Source organism: Salmo salar, chromosome ssa15 (genome assembly GCF_905237065.1).
Source record: "Salmo salar chromosome ssa15, Ssal_v3.1, whole genome shotgun sequence".
NCBI lineage: Eukaryota > Metazoa > Chordata > Actinopteri > Salmoniformes > Salmonidae > Salmo > Salmo salar.
The window spans coordinates 88,992,909-89,017,745 of record NC_059456.1 but is presented as its reverse complement, the minus strand read 5'-3'; the positions used below and the strand labels follow the sequence as shown (position 1 = coordinate 89,017,745).

Sequence of the window (24,837 nt, the reverse complement as noted above, 5' to 3'; positions counted from 1 at the left end):
GTCAGGTTTGTGTAAGATGAGTCTAGCTTTTGAACATTTGTTGAGAATGTAAAAGGTTGCACTGTCATTGTTCTCTGTAGAAATGGTAACTATAGACCATGACACTAGTGAGCCATAATGGACATTGGGGTATGATTACAGAGAGAGAACTGGGAAGTATGCACAGTTGTGTTCCTCTGTAGTTCTGGAACCTTAGTCTGGGCCTTTTATTCTGTCAGGGCCAGTGTGTGTATGTGTGTGTGTGTCCTCTGTAACTCACCGCTTTAGTGCACTGCACGTCTTTTCCCAGCAGCCAGTTGAGCTCCAGGTTGCCCTCTCCCTGGTAGCAGGACTGCAGGCGCTCCTTGATGCGGGCGTTGATGTCCTTGATGGTGAACACGCAGAGCGCCGAGTCATCTGGCGGCCGGTGGTACTGCTTCTGGCCCTTGGAGAATACGGTGAAGAGCACGTCGTCCGTGGCACTGATGTTGAGCGAGACGGCCAGCACACGGCCCGGCTTGGCCAGGTAGGCGGCCTGCAGGAGACGATACTCCACACCGTTCCTCACGCAGCCCACAGGTAAGGAGACGTACGAGTGGAACTTGTGGTCGTCCTTGCAGAGGCGGACGATGCGCGAGGTGTAGAAGAGGTCGTTGGAGGATCCACCTGATGACATGCTGTTCTCCGGCGTCTCGGGCTGGACGGTCAGGAAGTAGACAAAGGAGCCGCTGGCGAAGCCATACACGTAGTAGATGTCGAAGTGGGACACCAGCGCCAGCGTGTCTGACGGGATCTTTATCAGAGACGAGACGAAGTCTGTGTGAAGCTCGTAGTCTAGCATGGCCGAGGACTCTGGGTCGCTGGGGAGCTTACGACTGGAGATGGTGGGGAAGTAGTCCTGTTTACCGTCTACGGCCGTCCCGATGAAGAGAGTCCCATCCTGGCCCTTGGAGGAGGGCACGATGACCCCGTACATGGTGCCTGTCTGGTTGACGCTGGAGAGGTAGTGCTCTTTCTTATGGGACGGCTCCACTAGGATGAAGAGATCATCCAGACGCAACAGCTTGCAGACTCCCTGGTAGAGACTACCGCAGGCCAGTAGACGATTCTGGCTGTAGTCTATGAGAAGCAGTTTGTTGACATTGTTAGTGGAGGTCAGGGGTTCAGAGCAGGGCTGGACGATGAGGGGCGGGTAGCACGCCTTGTTGTCGTCCTCAGGGCCTGTGTCGTGGGACACCATGAGGGTCAGGTTACCCGAGAGCTTGTAGACGCGGTTGACCGCTCCGATGTAGAGCGCCCCCGTTGTCTGGTGAACCGTCAGGTGATTGAAGGCCCACTCTCGGCGCTCCGGGTGGAAGCTGGTGAAGGTGGTGAAGGTGATCTGGCCTTGGCACACGGTGGCAGCGACAGCTAACAGCCACATGCCCAGCATGGCCAGCACCGTGCCCCCTCTAGGGCCCGCTGGGAAAGTCCTGCCACTGCGTCGTGTTACCCGCCGCGACCGCCGGCCCTCCATACCTCTAGGGACGCTGCAGCAAGGCAACAGCAGAGTAAACAGGAGGAGGAATGTGAGGGAAGGAAGCTAGGCTACCTTCCACTTTGTCTTCTCAAAGGCTAGGTTCACGCTTGTATCTTTACCAGGGTCTTCACATGTTTCTGAAAGAAAGACAGAAAGAGAGAGGGGGTGAATAAACGAGAGTTAGCACATTGTGACTCACACTCAGTCAAAGGGGAAGCAGATAAAAGCTAATGGAAAAGTCTGTTTATTCAGTAACTGCTGCTTGAGAAGGGGAGGAGTTCACCCTCACCAAGGCGACAATGAGTTAGGGAACAGTGGAATGGAAGCTGACAGAAGACAATGGCAGGAAAAACCTTTATCGCCACATTCCAGAGGAGTTGCTGGACGGGATAGGTCTGATAGGACAATGAAGGAAAGTGAGCAGGTTACGGTTAACGGAAATTAGAATGACCTGAGTCATAGTTATGCTGTCTGCCTCGGAGGGGCCTTAGAGACACTGGGTTTCTAAGAACAACACAAACCAATGGACTGCCCTGGGTGCCACATTTCACAGATCTCCCCTCCCCATACGCTGCAATGAGTCAACTACATCAGAGAAGCACCCTTCAGGCTAGTGGTCTATAATCAATAGAGACACTTATTTAATTCTACAACGACTAATTCTAGATGCCATGGGTAAAACAAATATTTAAAAGTATGGGGCTATTTAAACAGACATTTAAACAGAGATCTTACAGTCCAAAATATACCAGATAGAAAAAGACTTACAAGAGTAAAGAACAGCTAAAAACCAAAGTAATGATTAATAAATATATTGGGGCTCATATTATTTTTCCTTAGAAGGAGGCATTAGCATTGCCATCTCATTTCAGTTATACCCCTCTACCCCCCTCCGGTCGGCTGGCACCCTTCCCTATCCGTGCTCCTTATTTTTCCAGTCTAAATGTGAAAACATCCATAAAGGGAAGTCTGCTATTTATGTAACGATGCTTTGCAGTCTGGCCCCTCCTTCATGTTATACATCAAGAGAGAGAGAGACAGAGCGAGAGAGAGAATGTCTATATTCTTTTAAAACCTTTGTGAGTGCAATGTTTAGAGTTAATTTCGAATGGTTTATTTCCCTTCCCTTTTGTTTATTGTCTATTCGACTTGCTTTGGCAACGTAAACACATTTCCCATGCCAATAAAGCCCTCTAAATTTACATTTAAAATGTTTATTTAGAGAGACAGAGAGGGGAGAGAGAGAGAGAAAGACCCTCTTCACAGTTTTTCCCTAGGAGTTAATTATCTGGTCCATGGTAGAGGGGAGGTCTGGATCTTATTACTGGAACAAAGTGAGAACAAATTGGGAGCCAGATCCACTGCTTGCACCCCTCCTTCCCTACCTTCATCCCTCTCTGCTCTTCAAGGGCTCTGTCTGTTTTCTCCCCCCCCACCCCCCTCCTTCCCTTCCTTTTTCTCTCCTTCCCTATCTGACACCTCACCCTCCCTCTCAATTCAATTCAAGGGGCTTTATTGGCATGGGAAACATATGTTAACATTGCCAAAGCAAGTGAGGTAGATAATAAACAAAAATGAACCGTAAACATTCCACTCACAGATGTTACAAAAGAATAAAGACATTACAAATGTCATATTATTTAAATATACAGTGTTGTAACGATGTACAAATGGTTAAAGTACAAAAGGGAAAATAAATAAGCATAAATATGGGTTGTATTTACAATGGTATTTGTTCTTCACTGGTTGACCTTTTCTTGTGGCAACAGGTCACAAATCTTGCTGCTGTGATGGCACACTGTGGTATTTCACCCAGTAGATATGAGAGTTTATCAAAATCGGGTTTGTTTTCGAATTCTTTGTGGATCTGTGTAATCTGAGGGAAATATGTGTCTCTAATATGGTCATACATTTGGCAGGAGGTTCGGAAGTGCAGCTCTGTTTCCACCTCATTTTGTGGGCAGTCTGCACATAGTCCGTCTTATCTTGAGAGCCAGGTCTGCCTATGGCGGCTTTCTCAATAGCAAGGCTATGCTCACTGAGTCTGTACATAGTCAAAGCTTTCCTTATGTTTGGGTCAGTCACAGTGGTCAGGTATTCTGCCGCTGGGTACTCTCTGTTTAGGGCCAAATAGAATTCTAGTTTGCTCTGTTTTTTTGTTAATTCTTTCCAATGTATCAAGTAATTATCTTTTTGTTTTCTCATGATTTGGTTGGGTCTAATTGTGTTGCTGTCCTGGGGCTCTGTGGGGTGTGTTTGTGATTGAGAACAGAGCCCCAGGACCAGCTTGCTTAGGGGGTTCTTCTCCAGGTTCATCTCTCTGTAGGTGATGGCTTTTTTATGGAAGGTTTGGGAATCACTTAGTTTTAGGTGGTTGTAGAATTTAACGGCTCTTTTCTGGATTTTGATCATTAGCGGGTATTGGCCTAATTCTGCTCTGCATGCATTATTTGGTGTTCTACGTTGTACACGGAGGATATTTTTGCAGAATTATGCATGCAGAGTCTCAATTTGGTGTTTGTCCCATTTTGTGAATTCTTGGTTACTGAGCGGACCTCAGACCTCACAACCATAAAGGGCATTGGGTTCTATAACTGATTCAAGTATTTTTAGCAAGATCCTAATTGGTATGTTGAATTTTATGGTCCTTTTGATGGCATGGAATGCCCTTCTTGCCTTGTCTCTCAGATCGTTCGCAGCTTTGTGGAAGTTACCTGTGGCGCTGATGTTTAGGCCAAGGTATGTATAGTTTTTTGTGTGCTCTAGGGCAACGGTGTCTAGATGGAATTTGTATTTGTGGTCCTGGCAACTGGACCTTTTTTGGAACACCATTATAGGTTTGGCAGAATCTGTGCAGAATATCTAGGTGCTGCTGTAGGCCCTCCTTGGTTAGTGACAGACCAAGGAGCGTCTCTCTCTCTCTCTCGCTCTCTGTATCCCCCTCTCTGCCTTTCTCTACGCCTTCCCTGTCCCTCTCTCTCTCCCTACCTCGCTCACTCCCGCCCTCCTCTCTGCTCTTTAAAGGGATAATTTCGCTTTTTTTACAATCAAATATTATTATTTTTTATGTAAATGTCATGTTATAGAAGGGTCCAGACACTTTTTCTGCAATTTGACTTGTTTTTGGGAAACTTACCCTAACCAGCGATTCACTTCCTCATCCTCTTTGCACAGTACGGGGTCTCTGAAAAGACACGAATAAAGGCTCCAAAAATACACAAATACATCCTCTTAGAAACGGAAACGATCAGTAGAGTGATACAGGTCCTAGATGTTGTACACATGAAATTGCGTCATTCCAAACTTTATCTACAACGTTATATTCCATTTTGTGTGAAATCAAGCTGCTTCGCGTATCTAACTGTTCCATTCTCTGTGTAGCCTGCTGCTAGAATGTACAGAAAGGTATCGCTCGATTTGAAACAAAATTGAATATAACATTGAGAGCTTTTTAGTTTAAAAAAGGACGTATTTGGGTTTTTATGGAGCCTTTGTTCATGTTTTTTCAGAGCCCCCGTACTGCACAACAAGGATGCCGAAGTGAATCGCTGGTTGGGTCAAGTTTCTCAAAAAAAAGCTAAATCACAAAAAAATGTATCTGGACCCTTCTATAACATGCCATTTACATCAAACATTTTAACTTGGTTGTAAAAAAGCTAAATTCTCCTTTAAGGCCTCTGACTATTTTACCAGGATCTGAATCTATTAATTATTATTCTTCCACAATGTTACTCCTGTTTTAATCCTTTATTCTCCCACTGACACCATCACGTCCTGCAGGGATTCATTATTGGCCCCAGAACAATCATTCCTAAATGAATCAGGACACCATTAGACATGCACAGCTCACACTCCTCTCCCTCTCTTTAATACCACAACCAGCACTGCTGTGTGCTTTCACCTCCTTTATCAGTATTATTCCATCAGGACTGAACAACGCCATGCAGTGAGGCACTAACAAGTGGAAACAATGGCAGCAGTAGCAGCAGGTGCAGAAGTATCAGCAGTAGCAGTAGTAGCAGAAGTAGCATATAGCAGAAGTAGCAGTAGTAGCAGCAGCAATAGCAGAAGAAGCAGCAGTAGCAGCATTAGCAGCAGTAGCTGAAGTAGCAGCAGTAGGAGAAGTAGTAGAAGTAGCTGAAGTAGCAGCAGTAGCTGAAGTAGCAGCAGTAGCAGCAATAGTCGCAGTAGCAGAAGTAGAAAAAGTAGCAGCAGTAGCTGAAGTAGCAGCAGTAGCAGCAGTAGCTGAAGTAGAAAAAGTAGCAGCAGTAGTAGCAGTAGCAGAAGTAGAAAAAGTAGCAGCAGCAGCACCAGCAGTAGCAGCAGTAGCAGAAGTAGCAGCAGCAGCAGTAGTAGCAGTAGCAGCAGTAGTAGCAGTAGCAGCAGAATTAGTAGCAGTAGCAGAAGTAGAAAAAGTAGAAGCAGTAGCAGCAGCAGAAGTAGCAGAAGTAGCAGCAGTAGCAGCAGCAGTAGCAGAAGTAGCAGCAGCAGCTGAAGGAGCAGCAGTAGGAGAAGTACTAGCAGTAGCATAAGTAGAAAAAGTAGCAGCAGTAGGAGAAGTAGTAGCAGTAGCAGAAGTAGAACAAGTAGCAGCAGTAGCAGCAGTAGCAGAAGTAGCAGTAGCAGCAGAAGCAGAAGTAGCAGTAGCAGCAGTAGTAGCAGCAGTAGCTGAAGTAGCAGCAGCAGCAGAAATAGCAGAAGTAGCAGCAGTAGTAGCAGAAGTTGCAGCAGCAGCAAAAATAGCAGTAGTAGCAGCAGAAGTAGCAGAAGTTGCAGCAGCAGCAGTAGTAGCAGCAGTAGTAGAAGTAGCAGAAGTAGAAGCAGCAGAAGTAGCAGAAGTAGCAGCAGAAGAAGTAGCAGAAGTAGCAGCAGCAGTAGCAGAAGTAGCAGCAACATCAGAAGTAGCAGTAGTAGCAGTATCAAAAGTAGAAGAAGTAGCAGCAGTATCAGCAGTAGCAGTAGTAGCATAAGTAGCATGTAGCAGAAGTAGCAGAAGTTGCAGCAGCAGCAAAAATAGCAGTAGTAGCAGCAGAAGTAGCAGAAGTTGCAGCAGCAGCAGTAGTAGCAGCAGTAGTAGAAGTAGCAGAAGTAGAGGCAGCAGAAGTAGCAGAAGTAGCAGCAGCAGCAGAAGTAGTAGCAGCAGTAGCAGAAGTAGCAGCAACATCAGAAGTAGCAGTAGTAGCAGTATCAAAAGTAGCAGAAGTAGCAGCAGTATCAGCAGTAGCAGTAGTAGCATAAGTAGCATGTAGCAGCAGTAGCAGAAGAAGCAGCAGTAGCAGCCTTAGCAGCAGTAGCTGAAGTAGCAGCAGTAGGAGAAGTAGTAGAAGTAGCAGAAGTAAAAAAAAGTAGAAGCAGTAGCAGAAGTAGCAGCAGTAGCAGCAGTAGCAGCAGCAGCAGTAGCAGCAGTAGCAGCAGCAGCAGTAGCAGCAGTAGTAGTAGTAGCAGCAGCAGCAGCAGTAGCAGCAGCAGCAGCAGCAGCAGTAGCAGCAGCAGCAGTAGCAGTAGCAGCAGCAGTAGCAGCAACATCAGAAGTAGCAGTAGTAGCAGTATCAAAAGTAGCAGAAGTAGCAGCAGTATCAGCAGTAGCAGTAGTAGCATAAGTAGCATGTAGCAGAAGTAGCAGCAGTAGCAGAAGAAGCAGCAGTAGCAGCCTTAGCAGCAGTAGCTGAAGTAGCAGCAGTAGGAGAAGTAGTAGAAGTAGAAGAAGTAGAAAAAGTAGCAGCAGTAGCAGCAGCAGAAGTAGCAGCAGTAGCAGCAGCAGCAGTAGCAGTAGTAGCAGCAGCAGCAGTAGCAGCAGTAGCAGCAGCAGCAGTAGCAGCAGTAGCAGCAGCAGCAGTAGCAGTAGCAGCAGTAGCAGCAGTAGCAGTAGCAGTAGCAGCAGTAGCAGCTGTAGAAGTAGCAGTAGCAGCAGCAGCAGAAGTGGCAAAAGTAGCAGAAGTAGCAGCAGTAGCAGTAGCAGCTGTAGAAGTAGCAGCTGTAGAAGTAGCATCGCAAAATCAAGGATGATCAGACGTAGCGCTACTACAAGAGTAATTAGTGTGAAGCTGGACGAAGTAGCTGTGGACCGTGTGTGTGTGGGTTGGCGGGGACGCCAGGGGGTGAAACATGTCAGACACAAGTCTACATTGTTCGTTACACTACATATTTGCATTTCTCAGCAGGAAGAGAGGAGAGGACATCAGAGAGAATCAAGCCATGGGTGAGAGAGAGATGTGGCTGGAATAATCAGCTGCTTCTTTAAATTTGTAATTTGCATACGTCTGGATTGGTGTTCCGGGTGTGTCTGATATACAGTACAGTGGAGATTTACAGTCCCTCTCCACTACATTTGGTCATTTTACACACACCCCTCCCCCAAGCCCATGCCTGTCAAAACCTGTTCATTGTCATCCTGTGTCCCTCTTCCCCCCGCCTCCATCTGTGATCAACTGATAAGCTACTCAGCCAGTCCAGACTTTAATATACACTCCTGGGGAGAGTATTGATCCTTCAGCCCATAAACAGTGAGTTCCTAGGGCCACTGGGGCATGGAAGACTGTTAGCTATTAGAGGGACTGGCGTGTGCTGGTGTGGGCTGGGCTGAGGGAGGTGGTGGGCTGCTCTGAGGTGTCCCAGGAGCACTATACTATATGAGCATGGCCATAAAATAGCGGGCCTAGGCTATAAGCCAGGGACAGGACCCCCTCATACCATTTCTCCTACCTTCCCTGCCTGCACCATGCCTGCACCAGCCATGGTGCTTCCTTTGTTTGAGTGTGTGCATCGTGCTGTGGAGGTGCCGAGCGGAGCAGAGAGAAGAGTTCAGAGTAGAGAGTAGAGCAGGGTAGAGTAGAACAGAGAAGAGTAGAGCAGAGAGAGCAGAGTAGAACAGAAAAGAGTAGAGAGCAGAGTAGAGCAGAACATAGTAGAACAGAGCAGAGTAGAGAGCAGAGTAACGCAGAGCAGAGTAGAACCGAGCAAAACAGAGTAGAGTAAATTAGAGTAGAACCGAGCAGATCAGAGTAGAGAGTAGAGCAAAGCAGAGTAGAGCAGAGCAGAACAGAGCACAGCGGAGTAGAACAGAGTAGAGTAGAGCAAATTAGAACATAGCAGAATAGAGCAAAGTAGAGTAGAGCTGAGCAGAGTAAAACAGAGTAGAGCAGAACATAGTAGAACAGAGCAGAGTAGAGAGCAGAGTAACGCAGAGCAGAGTAGAGCCGAGCAAAACAGAGTAGAGTAGAGCAGAGTAGAACCGAGCAGATCAGAGTAGAGAGTAGAGCAAAGCAGAGTAGAGCAGAGCAGAGCGGAGTAGAACAGAGTAGAGTAGAGCAAATTAGAACATAGCAGAATAGAGCAAAGTAGAGTAGAGCTGAGCAGAGTAGAGCAGAACAGAGCAGAGTAGAGCCGAGGAAAATTGAGTAGAGTAGAGCAGAGTAGAACAGAGCAGATCAGAGTAGAGAGTAGAGCAAAACAGAGTAGAGAGTAGAGCAGAGTAGAACAGAGCATATTAGAACATAGCATAGTAGAGTAGAACATAGTAGAGCAGAGCTGAGCAGAGCTGAGCAGAGCAGATTAGAAAAGAGTCGAACAGAGCAGAGTAGAACAGAGTAGAGTAGAACAGAGTAGAGTAAAGCAGAGTAGAACAGAGCAGAGTAGAACAGAGTAGAGCAGAGTAGAGCTGAGCAGAATAGAACCAAGCAGATCAGAGTAGAGTAGAGCAAAGCAGAACAGAACAGAGTACAACAGAGCATAGTAGAACAAAGCAGAGTGTAACAAAGCAGAGTAGAACAGAGCAGAGTAGAACAGAGCAGAGTAGAGCTGAGCAGAGTAGAGCTGAGCAGAGTAGAACAGAGTAGAACAGAGCAGAGCAGAGTAGAACAGAGTAGAGTCGAGGAAAACAGAGTAGAGTAGAGCAGAGTAGAACCAAGCAGATCACAGTAGAGAGTAGAGCAAAGCAGAGTAGAGCAGAGTAGAACAGAGCATAGTAGAACAGAGCAGAGTATAACAGAGTAGAGTAGAGCAGATTAGAACATAGTAGAATAGAACAGAGAAGAGCAGAGCAGATCAGAGTAGAGTAGAGCAGAGTAGAGCAGAACAGCGCAGAACAGATTAGACCAGGATAGAACAGAGCAGAGTAGAACAGAACAGTGTCTCCTGACCCCTCCTGTCTTAGCCTCCAGTATTTATGCTGCAGTAGTTTATGTGTCGGGGGGCTAGGGTCAGTCTGTCACATCTGGAGTATTTCTCTTGTCTTTTCCGGTGTCCTGTGTGAATTTAAATATGCTCTCTCTAATTATCTCTTTCTCTTTTTCTTTCTTTCTCTCTCTCGGAGGACCTGAGCCCTAGGACCATGCCTCAGGACTACCTGGCTTGATGACTCCTTGCTGTCCTCAGTTCACCTGGCCGTGCTGCTGCTCCAGTTCCAACTGTTCTGCCTGCAGCTATGGAACCCTGACCTGTTCACCGGACGTGCTACCTGTCCCAGACCTGCTGTCCCAGACCTGCTGGAACCCTGACCTGTTCACCGGACGTGCTACCTGTCCCAGACCTGCTGTTTTCAACTCTCTAGAGACAGCAGGAGCGGTAGAGATACTCTCAAAGATCGGCTATGAAAAAGCCAACTGACACTTACTCTTGTGTTACTGACTTGTTGCACCCTCGACAACTACTATGATTGTTATTATTTGACCATGCTGGTCATTTATGAACATTTGAACATCTTGGCCATGTGCTGTTATAATCTCCACCCGGCACAGCCAGAAGAGGACTGGCCACCCCTCATAGCCTGGTTCCTCTCTAGGTTTCTTCCTAGGTTTTGGCCTTTCTAGGGAGTTTTTCCAAGCCACTGTGCTTCTACACCTGCATTGCTTGCTGTTTGGGGTTTTAGGCTGTGTTTCTGTACAGCACTTTGAGATATCAGCTGATGTAAGAAGGGCTATATAAATAAATTTGATTTTATTTTGATTTGAACAGAGCAGAGTGGAGCAGAGTAGAGTAGAGTAGAGCAGAGCAGAGTGGAGCAGAGTAGAGTAGAGCAGAACAGCGCAGAACAGAGTAGACCAGGATAGAACAGAGCAGAGTAGAGTAGAACAGATCAGAGTAGAGCAGATGTGAATGCCAAATGTAAAAGTGTTCCTTACACTGCACTACTTTTGACTGTCAAATGGAGTACGCTACACAGGGAATAAAGTGCCATTTGTGATGCAGCCCAGAGTAAATCCCTTTGGAGGTGTAATCAGGTTCCTGCAGCAGCTCTTTCCTCCTCAAGCCCCATAGCCTTTTGGCCCTTAGGGCTTTAGAACACAGGCAGGCAGCACCAGCACGCCCACCTCCTTAACCCCCGTCCATCTCCCTAACCCCCTCCACCTCCCCTGTGGTATATACACTACCGTTCAAAAGTTTGGGGTCACTTAGAAATGTCCTTGTTTTCGAAAGAAAACCTTTTTTTTTGTCCATTAAAATAACATCAAATTGATCAGCAATACAGTATAGATATTGTTAATATTGTAAATGACTATTGTTGCTGGAAACGGCTGATTTTTTATGGAATATCTACATAGGCGTACTCCTGTGTTCCAATGGCACATTGTGTTAGCTAATCCAAGTTTATTATTTTAAAAGGCTAATTGATCATTTGAAAACCCTTTTGCAATTATGTTAACACAGCTGAAAACTGTTGTTCTGATTAAAGAAGCAATAAAACTGGCCTTCTTTAGACTAGTTGAGTACCTGGAGCATCAGAATTTGTGGGTTTGATAACAGGCTCAAAGTGGCCAGAAACACAAAGTACTTTCTTCTGAAACTCATCAGTCTATTCTTGTTCTGAGAAATAAAGGCTATTCCATGCGAGAAGTTGCCCAGAAACTGAAGATCTCGTACAATGCTGTGTACTACTCCCTTCACAGAACAGCGCAAACTGGCTCTAACCAGAATAGAAAGAGGAGTGGGAGGCCCCGGTGCGCAACTGAGCAAGAGGACAAGTACATTAGAGTAGCTAGTTTGAGAAACAGACGCCTCACAAGTCCTCAACTGACAGCTTCATTAAATAGTACCCGCAAAACACCAGTCTCAACGTCAACAGTGAAGAGGCGACTCTGGGATGCAGATTTCCGATGACCAGTGTCTGTGTTCTTTTGCCCATCTTAATATTTTATTGGCCAGTCTGAGAAATGGCTTTTTCTTTGCAACTCTGCCTAGAAGGCCAGCATCCCAGAGTCACCGCTTCACTGTTGACATTGAGAGTGGTGTTTTGCGGGTACTATTTTATGAAACTGCCAGTTGAGGAGCTGCCAGTTTCCAGCTACAATAGTAATTTACAACATAAACAATGTCTACACTGTATTTCTGATCAATTTGATGTTATTTTAATGGACAAAATCATTTAATTTTCTTTCAAAAACAAGAACATTTCTTAGTGACCCCAAACTTTTGAACGGTATTGTATATATTTATAAACTGGGTGGTTTGAGCCATGAATTCTGATTGGTTGAAAGCCATGGTTTATTAGACCGTATACCACGGGTATGACAAAACAAATGATGTTGGTAACCAGTTTATAATAGCAATATGGCTCCTCAGGGGTTTGTGATATATGGTCAATATACCACAGCTATGGGCTGTGTCCAGGCACTCCGCGTTGCGTCGTGATTAAGAACAGCCCTTAGCCATGGTTTATTGGCCATATACCACACCTCCTCGGGCCTTATTGCTTGAATATACAGTGCCAGTCAAAAGTTTGGACACACCTACTCATTCCAGGGTTTTTCTTTATTTTTACTATTTTCTACATTGTAGAATAATACAAAGACATCAACACTTTGAAATAATACATATGGAATCATGTATTAAGCAAGAAAGTGTTAAACAAATCAAAATATATTTGATATTTGAGATTCTTCAAAGTAGCCATCATTTGCCTTGATGACAGCTTTGCACACTCTTGGCATTCTCTCAACCAGCTTAATGAGGTAGTCACCTGGAATGCATTTCAATTAACAGGTGTGCCTTGTTAAAAGTTAATTTGTGGAATTTCTTTCCTTCCTAATGCGTTTGAGCCAATCAGTTGTGTTGTGACAACAACAAAGAAGGTCCTATTTGCTAAAAGACAAGTCCATATTATGTCAAGAACAGCTCTAGTAAGCAAAGAGAAACAACATCATTACTTCAAGACATGAAGGTCAGTCAATCCAGAAGATTTGAAGAACTTTGAACGTTTCTTCAAGTGCAGATGTAAAAAACCATCAAGCGCTATGATGAAACTGGCTCTCATGAGGACCACCATAGGAATGGAAGACCCAGAGTTACCTCTGCTGCAGAGGATAAGTTCATTAGAGTTACAGGCCTCAGAAACTGCAGCCCAAATAAATGCTTCACAGAGTTCAAGTAATAGACACATCAACATCAGCTGTTCAGAGAAGACTATGTGAATCAGGCTTTCATGGTCGAATTGCTGAAAATAAACCACTACTAAAGAACACCAATAAGAAGAAGAGACTTGCTTGGACCAAGAAACACGAGCAATGGACATTAAACTGGTATAAATCTGCCCTTAGGTCTGATGAGTCCAAATTTGAGATTTTTGGTTCCAAACGCTGTGTCTTTGTGAGACGCAGAGTAGGTGAACGGATGATCTCCGCATGTGTGGTTCCCATCGTAAAGCATGGAGGAGGTGTGATGGTGTGGGGGTACTTTGCTGTTGACACTGTCAGTGATTTATTTAGAATTCAAGGCACACTTAACCAGCATGGCTACCACAGCATTCTGCAGCGATACGCCATCCCATCTGGTTGGCGCTTAGTGGGACTATCATTTGTTTTTCAACAGAACAATGACCCAAAACACACCTCCAGGCTATGCAAGGGCTATTTGATCAAGGAGAGTGATGGAGTGCTGTATCAGATGACCTGGCCTCCACAATCACTCGATCTCAAACCAATTGAGATGATTTGGAATAAGTTGAACCGCAGAGTGAAGGAAAAGCAGTCAACAATTGCTCAGCATATGTGGGAACACCTTTAAGACGGTTGGAAAAAGCATTCCAGGTGAAGCTGGTTGAGAGACTGCCAAGAGTGTGCAAAGCTCTCATCAAGGCAAAGGGTGGCTACTTGGAATAATCTATTTAGATTTTCTTTACACTTTTCTGGTTACTAAATTAGTCCATATGTTTTATTTCTTATTTTTTTATGTCTTCACTACTATTCTACAATGTAGAAAATAGCAAAAATAAATAAAAACCCTGGAATGAATAGGTGTGTCCAAACATTTGACTGGTACTGTATACATATATATTACTACCCATCCATCTTTCCCTTCCTTCCTCTTCTCCCTCTATCTTTCCTCTTCCCCCAAGGCCATGGGAAGATACTGTATGTGTTTCATTCTTCTCTTTCATGTTGTGGCGGGTGAGCTGGTGGCAGGTGGACTGAAGAAGAAGAAGTGACTAAATGAATGATGTACATAAATAAAGCTACAGGATGAGAAACTTTGTTGATGTTGTTTCCTTCCGCTGCTCTTCACAGGGAGGGACTGATTATGCCGGCAAGCAGGGGATTTAAATAGTAGGATTGCATTCGCTTGTTAGTCGCTTTCTTGTTTGAAGCCACATTCTTTTTTCTCCTGCTCGCAAGGAGTCAGATTTAGCAGGAAGCAGTTAGCATGTAACAACTAGTGGCGACGAATCACAACCCAGTCACCTTATAACCTAGACCTAAAGAAGACACTTTGCATCTTGGGTGATACGCCTGACTGAGTCTGTGGTAGCATTTGTGTGAGGTGGAAGGCTGCAATACAGCCATTCTTGTCCAGGCTTGATTTGTTTATGAAAATGAGCTACAATGAAGGGAGGACCATACCAGCATTGTATAAATGCCTTTTTACATTCAATACCAGCCCTTAGTTCACTGCCCCAGCAACATAGGCCTTACAGATGTAGGATCTTAATTTGATCACCTTGTTGCAGGATAACATTTTAAACGTGGAGTGTATTTGAGGTTTAATAAGGCTTCTGATATCATCCCGAGAAAGCCATGTTTCCATGAAACAGAGTATGTTACAATCCATGATGTCTCTCTAGAAAGAAACCCTCGCCCTGAGCTCGTCAACTTTATTATCCAGAGACTGAACATTAGCGAGTAATATACTCGGAAGCGGTGGGTGGTGTGCGCACCTCCTAAGTCGGACAAGAAGCCCACTCTGAGTACCTCTCCTCCGCCGGCATTGTTTTGGGTCGGCCTCTGGAATCAGTTCAATTGCCCTGGGGGGTGCAAACAAAGGATCCGCTTCAGGAAAGTCATATTCCTGGTCGTAATGCTGGTAGTGCTGGTGAGTTACCACCGCTCTGATATCCAATAGTTCTTCCCGGCTGTATGTAATAACACACAAAAAATTCTGGGCTAACAATGTAAAAAAGAATACATAAAAAAAGTTTCCTAAGATCTAGAAGCGAGGCAGCCCTCTCTGTCGGCACAATTTTACTCCGGACTCCAACATTGCTCGTCCTAATATTTATATATTTCTTAATTGCATTCTTTTACTTTTTTGATTGTGTGTATTGTTGGATATTACTGCACTGTTGGAGCTAGGAACATAAGCATTTCTCTACACCTGCAATAACATCTGCTAAATATGCGTATGCAACCAATAACACTTGATTTGATTTGAGGGAGACAGAGAGCTGCATTGTGGCAGCTAGGCTAATCTGTAGAAGTGAAGGGGTTTTGCCAAAGTGAAAAATGAGGGGAGGAGAGGAAAAGCTAAAAGGACAATGACAAAACAGACCAACAAAATGGTACTTGACTGCTGTGTGGACAATGGACAGTGCTGTAGCCTGGCCACATCCTCTAGAGAAAGTGGTGAAATGCTTTCAGTAAGCTGGTCTATAGCTCAGAATCCGGTCAACCTGCTGGAAGAGAGCAGTCGCTTCTCTCTCCCTCCCTCCGCTTTGTGTCTCTTGACTCCCCACCACACTAAGCTCCTTAACAATGCAGCCAAATTGTGTTTGATCTCCTAAATTCATATTTACAGACATTGTATTCCAGGAGATAAAGAACATAAACCAAAATCCGGTTACGCTGTTAAATCCAATAATTGTTGTGGGATAGGGAAAGAAATGACATATCGCAATTTCACGGCTCGGATGAATTGAGTTATTCCCTGAATGATTCATGTAAAGCATGACATTTAAACAGTTAAATAAAAAATCTACAGGAGACCAAGTTGGGAAAAAAATAAACAAACAACAAATAACTTGAAAACATAATTAAGAATAAAAAGAAAAGAAAGTGCCTGGAGCAAAACTTTTGTGATTCGGTTTAAGAAAGTGAACCGTCAGCAGCAGTGATAGCGGCCATTTGCATGTTGCTATTAAAAATAGAACGTTTTAATCTCCCCCGAAGGGAGGTCTTTCTGTATAGGAGGAGAAGACTATAAAAAAGTGTTTAGCGGGAAAGGTTAGTCCATTAGTCTTTATTTCAGCTGACATCCTGCTGGAGATAATGAGAGGGTTTCTGCTGCTGCGTCTCATCTCGAGGAGTTGGACTAGTTATATTTAGAAGTTCCTTTATCTCATTATAGGAGCACTGACATAAACGGCACCCTATTCCCTATATAGTGCAGTCATTTTGATCAGAGCCCTATCAGTCCTGGTCAAAAGCAGTGCACTACATACAGTGGGCAATAGGGTGCCGTTTTGGACGCATCCAGTGTGCAGTGGTGGGGACTGTCTCTGTGCCAATCCTCTGTCTGTTTCCAATAACACTAAAGCCATTACATCACATCCATCCTGCTATACGATCCAGCCCACCACAGGGAAATGACTCAGTAAGTAAGGAGTGGAAGAGAGGAAGAAAGGAGAGGGATAATACTCACTGACCACAAGGCCTATGTTTCCTTCCCTGTTCTACTGTTGTTCTGGAGAGATTAGGTTGGATAGTTCCTTTACTTAACAGCTAGGCCTATTCCTAGAGCTGGGACAATAAACCGAAAATTATCGATACGGACCGAACCAACCATTTATTGAGGACATTTTACTGAGATCGATAACTTTACTAGAGGAATTAAATGATATTAGTGCTAATGTGGGCCACTGCTAAGAGGACAATGTTAGGCACAATATTCAAAGTAGTAGCAGTTTTAACGGTAATATAAAAAAGTAACTGGTGCCCACGTTAATGTTATAAACTTATCGTTCCAATTATCGTGATAATTCAGTCAATTTATTGTGATATGGATTCCATATCGCCAAGCTTTACCTATTCATTTACCTCTGTAGCAGTCAACTGAAATATGCAAAGACGATATGTTGGCCATGCAAGACCTATGTAGTGTAAGTAAGCAGCTATTAAACTGTTACAACAAGTACAACATAGACGAGGTCACTGTAATCTCCAGACAGACATAGCAATTTCACTGAGTGCTGCTGTCGTTATTTATCATTAGACATGGCCACTACTATGCTCTAAGCCAGGTGTGTCAAAATCTTTTTACCCCGGGGGCCACCTTAGTTCTTCAACGAGGTCCGGAGGGCCGCACTGAAAATGTGTTATATTTCCTTGCCGTCAAAATTAGCTAAATATAGTCCTCTATTCATAATTTTTCTTTATTTTCTTTATGCTCCCTGACTGTCTAGCTTTCATTTCAGTGGTTATTGGCGAGCTAGACAGTCAAGAAACTGCATGAATGTAGATCCATTATCCTTCCTACACAGTTTCCATTTGGTTGTAGTCATTGTAAAGTATATTAAGTATGTGTCAAACCCCCCGCAGGCCAGATTGGACACCCTCAAGGGCCGAATCCCGCCTGCGAGCCATATGTTTGACACCCCTACTCTAAGCTATGACTAAACAGGACTAGGAGTTTAGCATAGTAAATGACTACACTCGTCCATGATTACATATCCACTCTGGGCCACTCTAAGGGCACTTAGTCAAAGAGGGCACTCTACATCCATTGTTTCTGTAATAGTGACCCACATCACTGCTCTAGTGCCTAGCCCATGGCCTAGTGGCCTTAAGCCTACTGTAGTGCCCTAGGGCTGAGGATGTCTCTACCTCCACTGTCTGGGTCTCCTGAAGCCAGTCACTGAGCTAACTAACCACAGCAGCTTCCGTGGTGTTATTACATAGATATTACAACTCAAACTGAAGCATATCAAAGTCACACCTTGACGTCTTGCACAGAAAAAGCCATGTCCTTGTCAACTAGGGCCGGACGATACCAGTATTGCGATACTTGTTAATATCGTGGCAAGGAAACAAAACATGAAGCGCACTTAACTTCTTTAGGAAAACAGCCCTGATGTTGAAGACAAACATCAATCATTATGTTGTCATCCAAAGTCACATTTCTGTATTTTCCAAGATCTAGCACGCAATATTTTACATACAGCAGGTCTGCTTCGTGTTTTCATTTTTGCCAAGGAAAAGACGTGATAGAAGAATTAGCAGGAGTCAGCATACATACAAGCTTTTCCTTGAATGCAAACAAGGCCGTGTGCATCTAATCTTCCCCACCCTGTGGAGACTCAATGAGGCACCCTGCCACCCTGCCTGCCACCCTGCCTGCCACCCTGCCTGCCACCCTGCCTGCCACCCTGCCTGCCACCCTGCCTGCCACCCTGCCTGTTTGACGCTGCATTTGAGCTTTGTTTGGATAAGTGCTCAGTGGCATTATGCCTCAAACCTACTACGACATCCTTAGAGAGAGCTTACAATATCATTGTTATTCTAATGTCTTTTGTTCCCCCACCCACTGCACCACCTCCTCAAAACACACACACACACACACACACACACACACACACACACACACACACACACACACACACACACACACACACACACACACACACACACACACACACACACACACACACAATACAAACAGACACTTTTCCCGCAATGACACAACCAACAACCCCCTTGTACCAGTCATTTTCATTTGCAGCATCAATAGCGAGATGGGACTTCCTCAGACTGACAGACATATCACTGGTGTCTTCTAATCAGAGCTGTCTGTAAGCCTCTCTCAGGCGCTGAGCAGGTTTCTATTAGCTAGGCTGATTTCCATAAATCTGAATTGTAAAGAGAAGAGGAGATGTAGAAAAAGGAGGAGAGGAGAGGAGGAGGAAGGGAGAGGAGAATGAGGAGGGGGAGGGGACAGGAGAGGAGGGGACAGGAGAGGAGGAGGAAGGGAGAGGAGAACGAGGAGGGGGAGGGGACAGGAGAGGAGGGGACAGGAGAGGAGGGGACAGGAGAGGAGGAGGAAGGGAGAGGAGAACGAGGAGGGGGAGGGGACAGGAGAGGAGGGGACAGGAGAGGAGGGGACAGGAGAGGAGAACGAGGAGGGGGAGGGGACAGGAGAGGAGGGGACAGGAGAGGAGGAGGAAGGGAGAGGAGAACGAGGAGGGGGAGGGGACAGGAGAGGAGGGGACAGGAGAGGAGGGGACAGGAGAGGAGAACGAGGAGGGGGAGGGGACAGGAGAGGAGGGGACAGGAGAGGAGGGGACAGGAGAGGAGAACGAGGAGGGGGAGGGGACAGGAGAGGAGGGGACAGGAGAGGAGGAGGAAGGGAGAGGAGAATGAGGAGGGAGAGGGGACAGGAGAGGAGGGGACAGGAGAGGAGGGGACAGGAGAGAAGGAATCCTCAACAGAAGAGGAAAACCAACAGGCTGCGTGTCACCGGGGGCAACAGGATCAGATAGAGCTCCTCAGCTGGAGAGATAGGAATTACATTAAGCTGTTTGACTGACAGCATACAAGTTTTATCAACGGGAAACTCTTAACCATTCCTGCAGCATGTCTCCTATGCTGTATAATCCCGGTGCTTTGAAAGTCAGGTCTAATGAAAGCAAGGGGGGAAAGATGACATAGTATCAGTGGTATGAAAGGTAAAATGTCTGGCGGGGATATGTTATTCTATGTGTTTCAACTTACTGGATATCATTAAAGGTAGTGTATGTGTTATTGTAAATTGAGCAATAGTAATGGTGTCATTTTGTAGGCACTAACTCCGCCATGGTTCATTGTACAAAGCCTATGGGGAAATTAATGGTTTTTTTGGAGGGTTTTTGGATAAACGTTAAAAATAAGGTCTGTGGTAACACAGGTTTAGGAGAGCATATACGTTTTGTTCTATGAGATAATAATCTTCATCAGTTTACGTCACTTCTTGTGAATTTTGAAGCATTTAGGTAATCAAAACAGGCACATAAAGCACGTAAAGGCTTCATAATTCACAAAGGTCATGTCAACTGACTGATATTATCTCACAGAACAAAACGTATAAGATCTCCTAAGCCTGTGTTAACCTCAGACCTTATTTTCAACGTTTATCCCAAAAGCCCTTAATTTCCCCCATAGGAATGAATGGCTGAATGAAACAGAGGTAACTCAAGCTGGCCAACTCTATTGGATGAAGTAATACAGGGAATTCCACACTGTGCATGATGACATATTATACATATTTGATGGTATATCTTCCATTTCTCTTCCTCTGTAGTTTAGAAAACCAGGTTAATTACAATATAAATCATGCAAGTACTGTTTAAAACCAGGTTAATTACAATCTAATTTATGAAAGTACTGTTTAAAACCAGGTTAATTACAATATAAATCATGAAAGTACTGTTTAAAACCAGGTTAATTACAATATATAAATCATGAAAGCACTGTTTAAAACCAGGTTAATTACAATATAAATCATGCAAGTACTGTTTAAAACCAGGTTAATTACAATATAAATCATGAAAGTACTGTTTAAAACCAGGTTAATTACAATATAAATCATGAAAGTACTGTTTAAAGCCAGGTTAATTACAATATAAATCATGAAAGTACTGTTTAAAGCCAGGTTAATTACAATATAAATCATGAAGGTACTGTTTAAAACCAGGTTAATTACAATATAAATCATGAAAGTACTGTTTAAAGCATTAAATACACTATTGATTTTGATCTGTAAATATAAATTATGTATTCGAAGCAATTTAATTGCAGAAGTGATTTTTAATTGGACACCTGAGCAACGGCGTTATAATTCAAAGATTACACATTTGTAGTTGCGTGTAATAAATTACTTCCTGAAAAACTGTCATCAAATCAGTTTTTTTTTTTTATTGCTGCAGGAAATCCAATTAAATGAAATGGAGGAGCTAACACATAAGTTTGTACTAAATAACTTGGTCCATGTGAGACATGCAGGACTAGATCCCTAAAGGAACGTGGTGTGTACTTCAGCAGAAGGCAGCAGGTGCTAGGGGCAGGCAGAGGGGCACTGACTTGACTTGGCTTAGCAAGGCACTGTGTCTCCTGCCTGTCCTGTATGGACTAGACTGGACATAACGGCTCAGTGGATTGGGCCTAGCTAACATCAAATAAATACTAACCCAGTTGAGTGGTGAGTAACACCAGAGAAAAACAGCTATAGGTGGGCTTGCCAATAGAGGGAGAGCACATCAGCCTAGCCAGAGAGTCAGACACAGGTTAATGAAAAGACCAGGTGTTCCCAGAAGAGTTTGTGTGTGTGTGCAGTGTTTTCCACTAACACTTTCGACTATACAGTCAATTAGACACATTTTCATCCGGCTAATTTTTCCATTTAAATTAACTATTTACTTTTCAATTCACTAGTCAGAAGACAGTCTACCAAGCCCACTCCCGCTAGAATGAACGATATACATCTTCTAGCGATCTATTGGTAGGATGACAGGCACCTCAAAAAGTGAGCGATGACGTGAAAACATTGCTGGTTTGACAGTCTGCTGTCAGTCCCGCCTCTCGGTACCTGGGTGTGTGTGTCATGTGCGCTGTGGCTGCAGTCCCATTTCTTTACACGGAGGGAGAGAGCATGAATTTGCACGTCCCATATAATGTGGCAACGAGTCGAAATCCACTTAGGACTATTGTTTCTTTCCTGTGCAGGGTGCAACATTAGAAACAAGTGTTGGCCAGTGAATCTCTTCTTTTACATCTGCCCCTGCCATGCCCTCTACTTCTCATCCTATGTCTCCCTAACCTGCCACCACTCCCCCAGTGCTCTCTCCGTGTGGGTGTATCTGATTGTGTGAGTGGAGACATGTGTGCTGGAGTCAGAGCAGATCCCCACCAGCTGCAACCTGTTCCATAATCGAGACCTCTACAAATACTCAGCTCTGCCACTTCCACGCTGCCAGATCGTAGCCTCTGTTCAGTCAGTCTGCATTTCAAGCTGTTTGTTCCTGCATAGATCTTATTATCCTATGGTGCCAGTTTTCCCTAGCCTGATGCTGCTTTTCTCTCCGCTACAGTTCCGCCCGCTCTGACTCTGGTCCCTGTTGCCAGTCCCTCGTCTCGTCAGTCCTGCTTCCCTGCCCTGGACCCCCGCTCTACTGCTTCCTTGGATTCCGCTCTGGACTTGCTATCCCTGCCTCTGCTCCCCTTGCCGCAGCCTCAGTTCCTGGTTCCCAGCTCCCCCTGGCCTACAACCCCCCCCGCTTTTCAATAAATACCTTGGTTACCTTATCCCTGTCTCCTCGTCTGAGTCTGCACTTGGGTTCACGTGCTCCACCCCGCGTAACACTCGTCAGTCACTGTTGTCACGACTTCCACCGAAGTTGGTCCCTCTCCTTGTTCGGGCGGCGTTCTGCGGTCGACATCGCCGACCTTCTAGCCATTGCCGATCCACTTTTCATTTCATTTTCCATTGGTTTTGTCTTGTCTTCCATCACACCTGGTTCCAATTCCATCAATTACATGTTGTGTATTCACCCCTCTGTTCCCCCCATGTCCTTGTCTGTAATTGTTTGTTGTAGTGCTTGTGCACAGTATGCTGGTATTTACCGGGCTTTGTTTGACCCATTTATTGTATTTGTTCTGTTGACGGTGGTTTATGGGTATTAAACACAACCGTTGTAAATCAGTTTCCGCTCTCCTGCGCCTGACTTCTCTGCCGCCAGTAGCATCGCATTACAACTGTCCCGATAGGGCCACTAACTTTTCAGCGCATTTTTGTACTCCAGTTCAACATTTACCTGCTCTGTTGCAGTCTACCATTGAAAACCATTTGAAGAGTACACGTATAAATGTCATGCTACTTGTATTTGAACAATATGATTGGCTGTTCATTCAAGCTCCCGCCAGTCACAACTTTTACATTTTAGTCATTTAGCAGACGCTCTTATCCAGAACGACTTACAGGAGCAATTAGGGTTAAGTGACTACCTTCTGCGAGCACTTGTGCAGAGCATGAGTTGATTCCTTCACACAGCACACGCAAGAAGTGCCCATCAATCTACTCGCTGAGCTTATTTATTTTAGGGAAATGGATTAACAAAAGTAAACCTTCAATAGTGAACATACTAGCAATATGCTGGCTACTGGTGATAGTCTGCTAAAAGAAAGCTACTGTACAAAAAGACACCTAGCATTGGTCTTGGCTAGCCTACTGTAGCCATGTCCCGATATCACATTTGAAGTTTGTCTTAAAGGGACAGCGTCGTATTTTCAAATGTCCAAATTACATATTTTAGAAAATTTATGCAATTAATACTGCAATTCTAAAGAATAGAGTAATGACTTGCATTGATAAATTATATTACACAGATTTTTAATACATATAATAGAATGTAGCCTATCAATAGCTGAATATATTGAGAAAGCAAAACCCCAAGAACTACACCATGTCTGGGCCAGTAGAAATTGTGTTTGGGCCAGTAGACTTCATATGCAGCCACAGAGTTGTGGCGCATAGGTTGTTCACTGTGCTTTGATTGAAGAATAAGCTTGACTCGTTTATAAAAGGTGTCGAACTGACTGAATAAAGTCAATCTCATATACAGTACCAGTTAAAAGTTTGGACACCTACTCATTCAAGGGTTTTTCTTTTTACTATTTCTACATTGTCGAATAATAGTGAAGACATCAAAATTATGAAACAACACATATGGATGAAATCATGTAGTAACCAAAAAAAGTGTTCAACAAATCAAAATATATTTTATTAGATTCTTTAAAGTAGCCACCCTTTACCTTGATGACAGTTTTGCACACTCTTGGCATTATCTCAAGCAGATTCATGAGGAATGCTTTTCCAACAGTCTTAAAAGGAGTTCCCACATATGCTTAGTAATTGTTGGCTGCTTTTTCTTTCACTCTTCGGTCCAACTCATCCCAAACCATTTCATTTGGGTTGAGGTCGGGTGAGTGTGGAGGTCGGGTGATTGTGGAGGCCAGGTCGTCTGATGCAGCACAATCACTTTCTTTCTTGGTCAAATAGCCTTTAAACAGCCTGGAGGTGTGTTATGGGTCATTGTCCTGTTGAAAAACAGATGATAGTCCCACTAAGCGCAAACCAGATGGGATGACGTATCGCTGCAGAATGCTGTGGTAGCCATGCTGGTTAATTGTGCCTTGAATTCTAAATAAATCACTGACAATGTCACCAGCAAAGCACCCCCACACCATCACACCACCTCCTCCATGCTTCACAGTGGGAACCACACATGCGGGGATCATCCGTTCACCTACTCTGCGTCTCACAATGACACGGCGGTTGGAACCAAAAATCTCAGATTTGGACTCATACCAAAGTACAGATTTCCACCGGTCTAATGTCCATTGCTCGTGTTTCTTGGCCCAAGCAAGTTTCTTCTTATTGATGTCCTTAAGTAGTGGTTTCTTTCCCACAATTCTACCATGAAGGCCTGATTCACGCAGTCTCCTCTGAACAGTTGATATTGAGATGTGCCTATTACTTAAACTCTGTGAAGCATTTATTTGGGCTGCAATTTCTGAGGTGTAATTGACTAACTTATCTTCTGCAGCAGACGTAACTCTGGATCTTCCTTTCATGTGGCGGTCCTCATGAGAACCAGTTTCATCATACAGCTTGATGGTTTTTGCGACTGCTTTTGAAGAAACTTTCAAAGTTCTTGACATTTTCCAGATTGACTGAACTTCATGTCTTAAAGTAACGATGGACTGTCATTTATCTTTGCTTATTTAAGCTGTTCTTGCCATAATATCTTCTGTATACCACCCCTACCTTGTCACAAAACAACTGATTGGCTGAAATGCTCTAACCACTAGGCTACTTGCCGCCCCATTTGTAGCGTCATACCGAAGAAGACTCAAGGCTGTAATCGCTGCCAAAGGTGCTTCAACAAAGTACTCAGTAAAGGATCTGAATACTTATGTAAAAGTTGTTTTAATTTTTTATAAATGAGCAAAAATGATGGTGAATCTTCCTCACTGCAGGAACAATAGGTAGGCTAGTGGAGAGAAAGTCTCACTCTGTTCCAAAATGTGTTTTAAAAGCTTGTTTTAAAAGCAAATGATACTTATATGGTATTTTCAATTATTGAAATATACTGAGTATACCAAACATTA

At 44.3% G+C, this 24,837-nt stretch overlaps 1 protein-coding gene across 3 annotated transcripts in view; it reads right to left on the bottom strand.

Moving 5' to 3' along the window:
- Positions 1 to 24,837, bottom strand: part of LOC106572568 (plexin-A2) — a 435,095-nt gene that overhangs the window by 373,920 nt on the left and 36,338 nt on the right. For all 3 annotated transcript variants that reach the window (XM_045696254.1, XM_014146868.2, XM_045696253.1), the window contains exon 2: positions 260 to 1,635. In XM_045696254.1, the coding sequence (XP_045552210.1) occupies positions 260 to 1,495 (1,236 nt within the window). In that variant the 5' untranslated portion in view covers positions 1,496 to 1,635. The remainder of the gene's footprint in view (positions 1 to 259; positions 1,636 to 24,837) is intronic.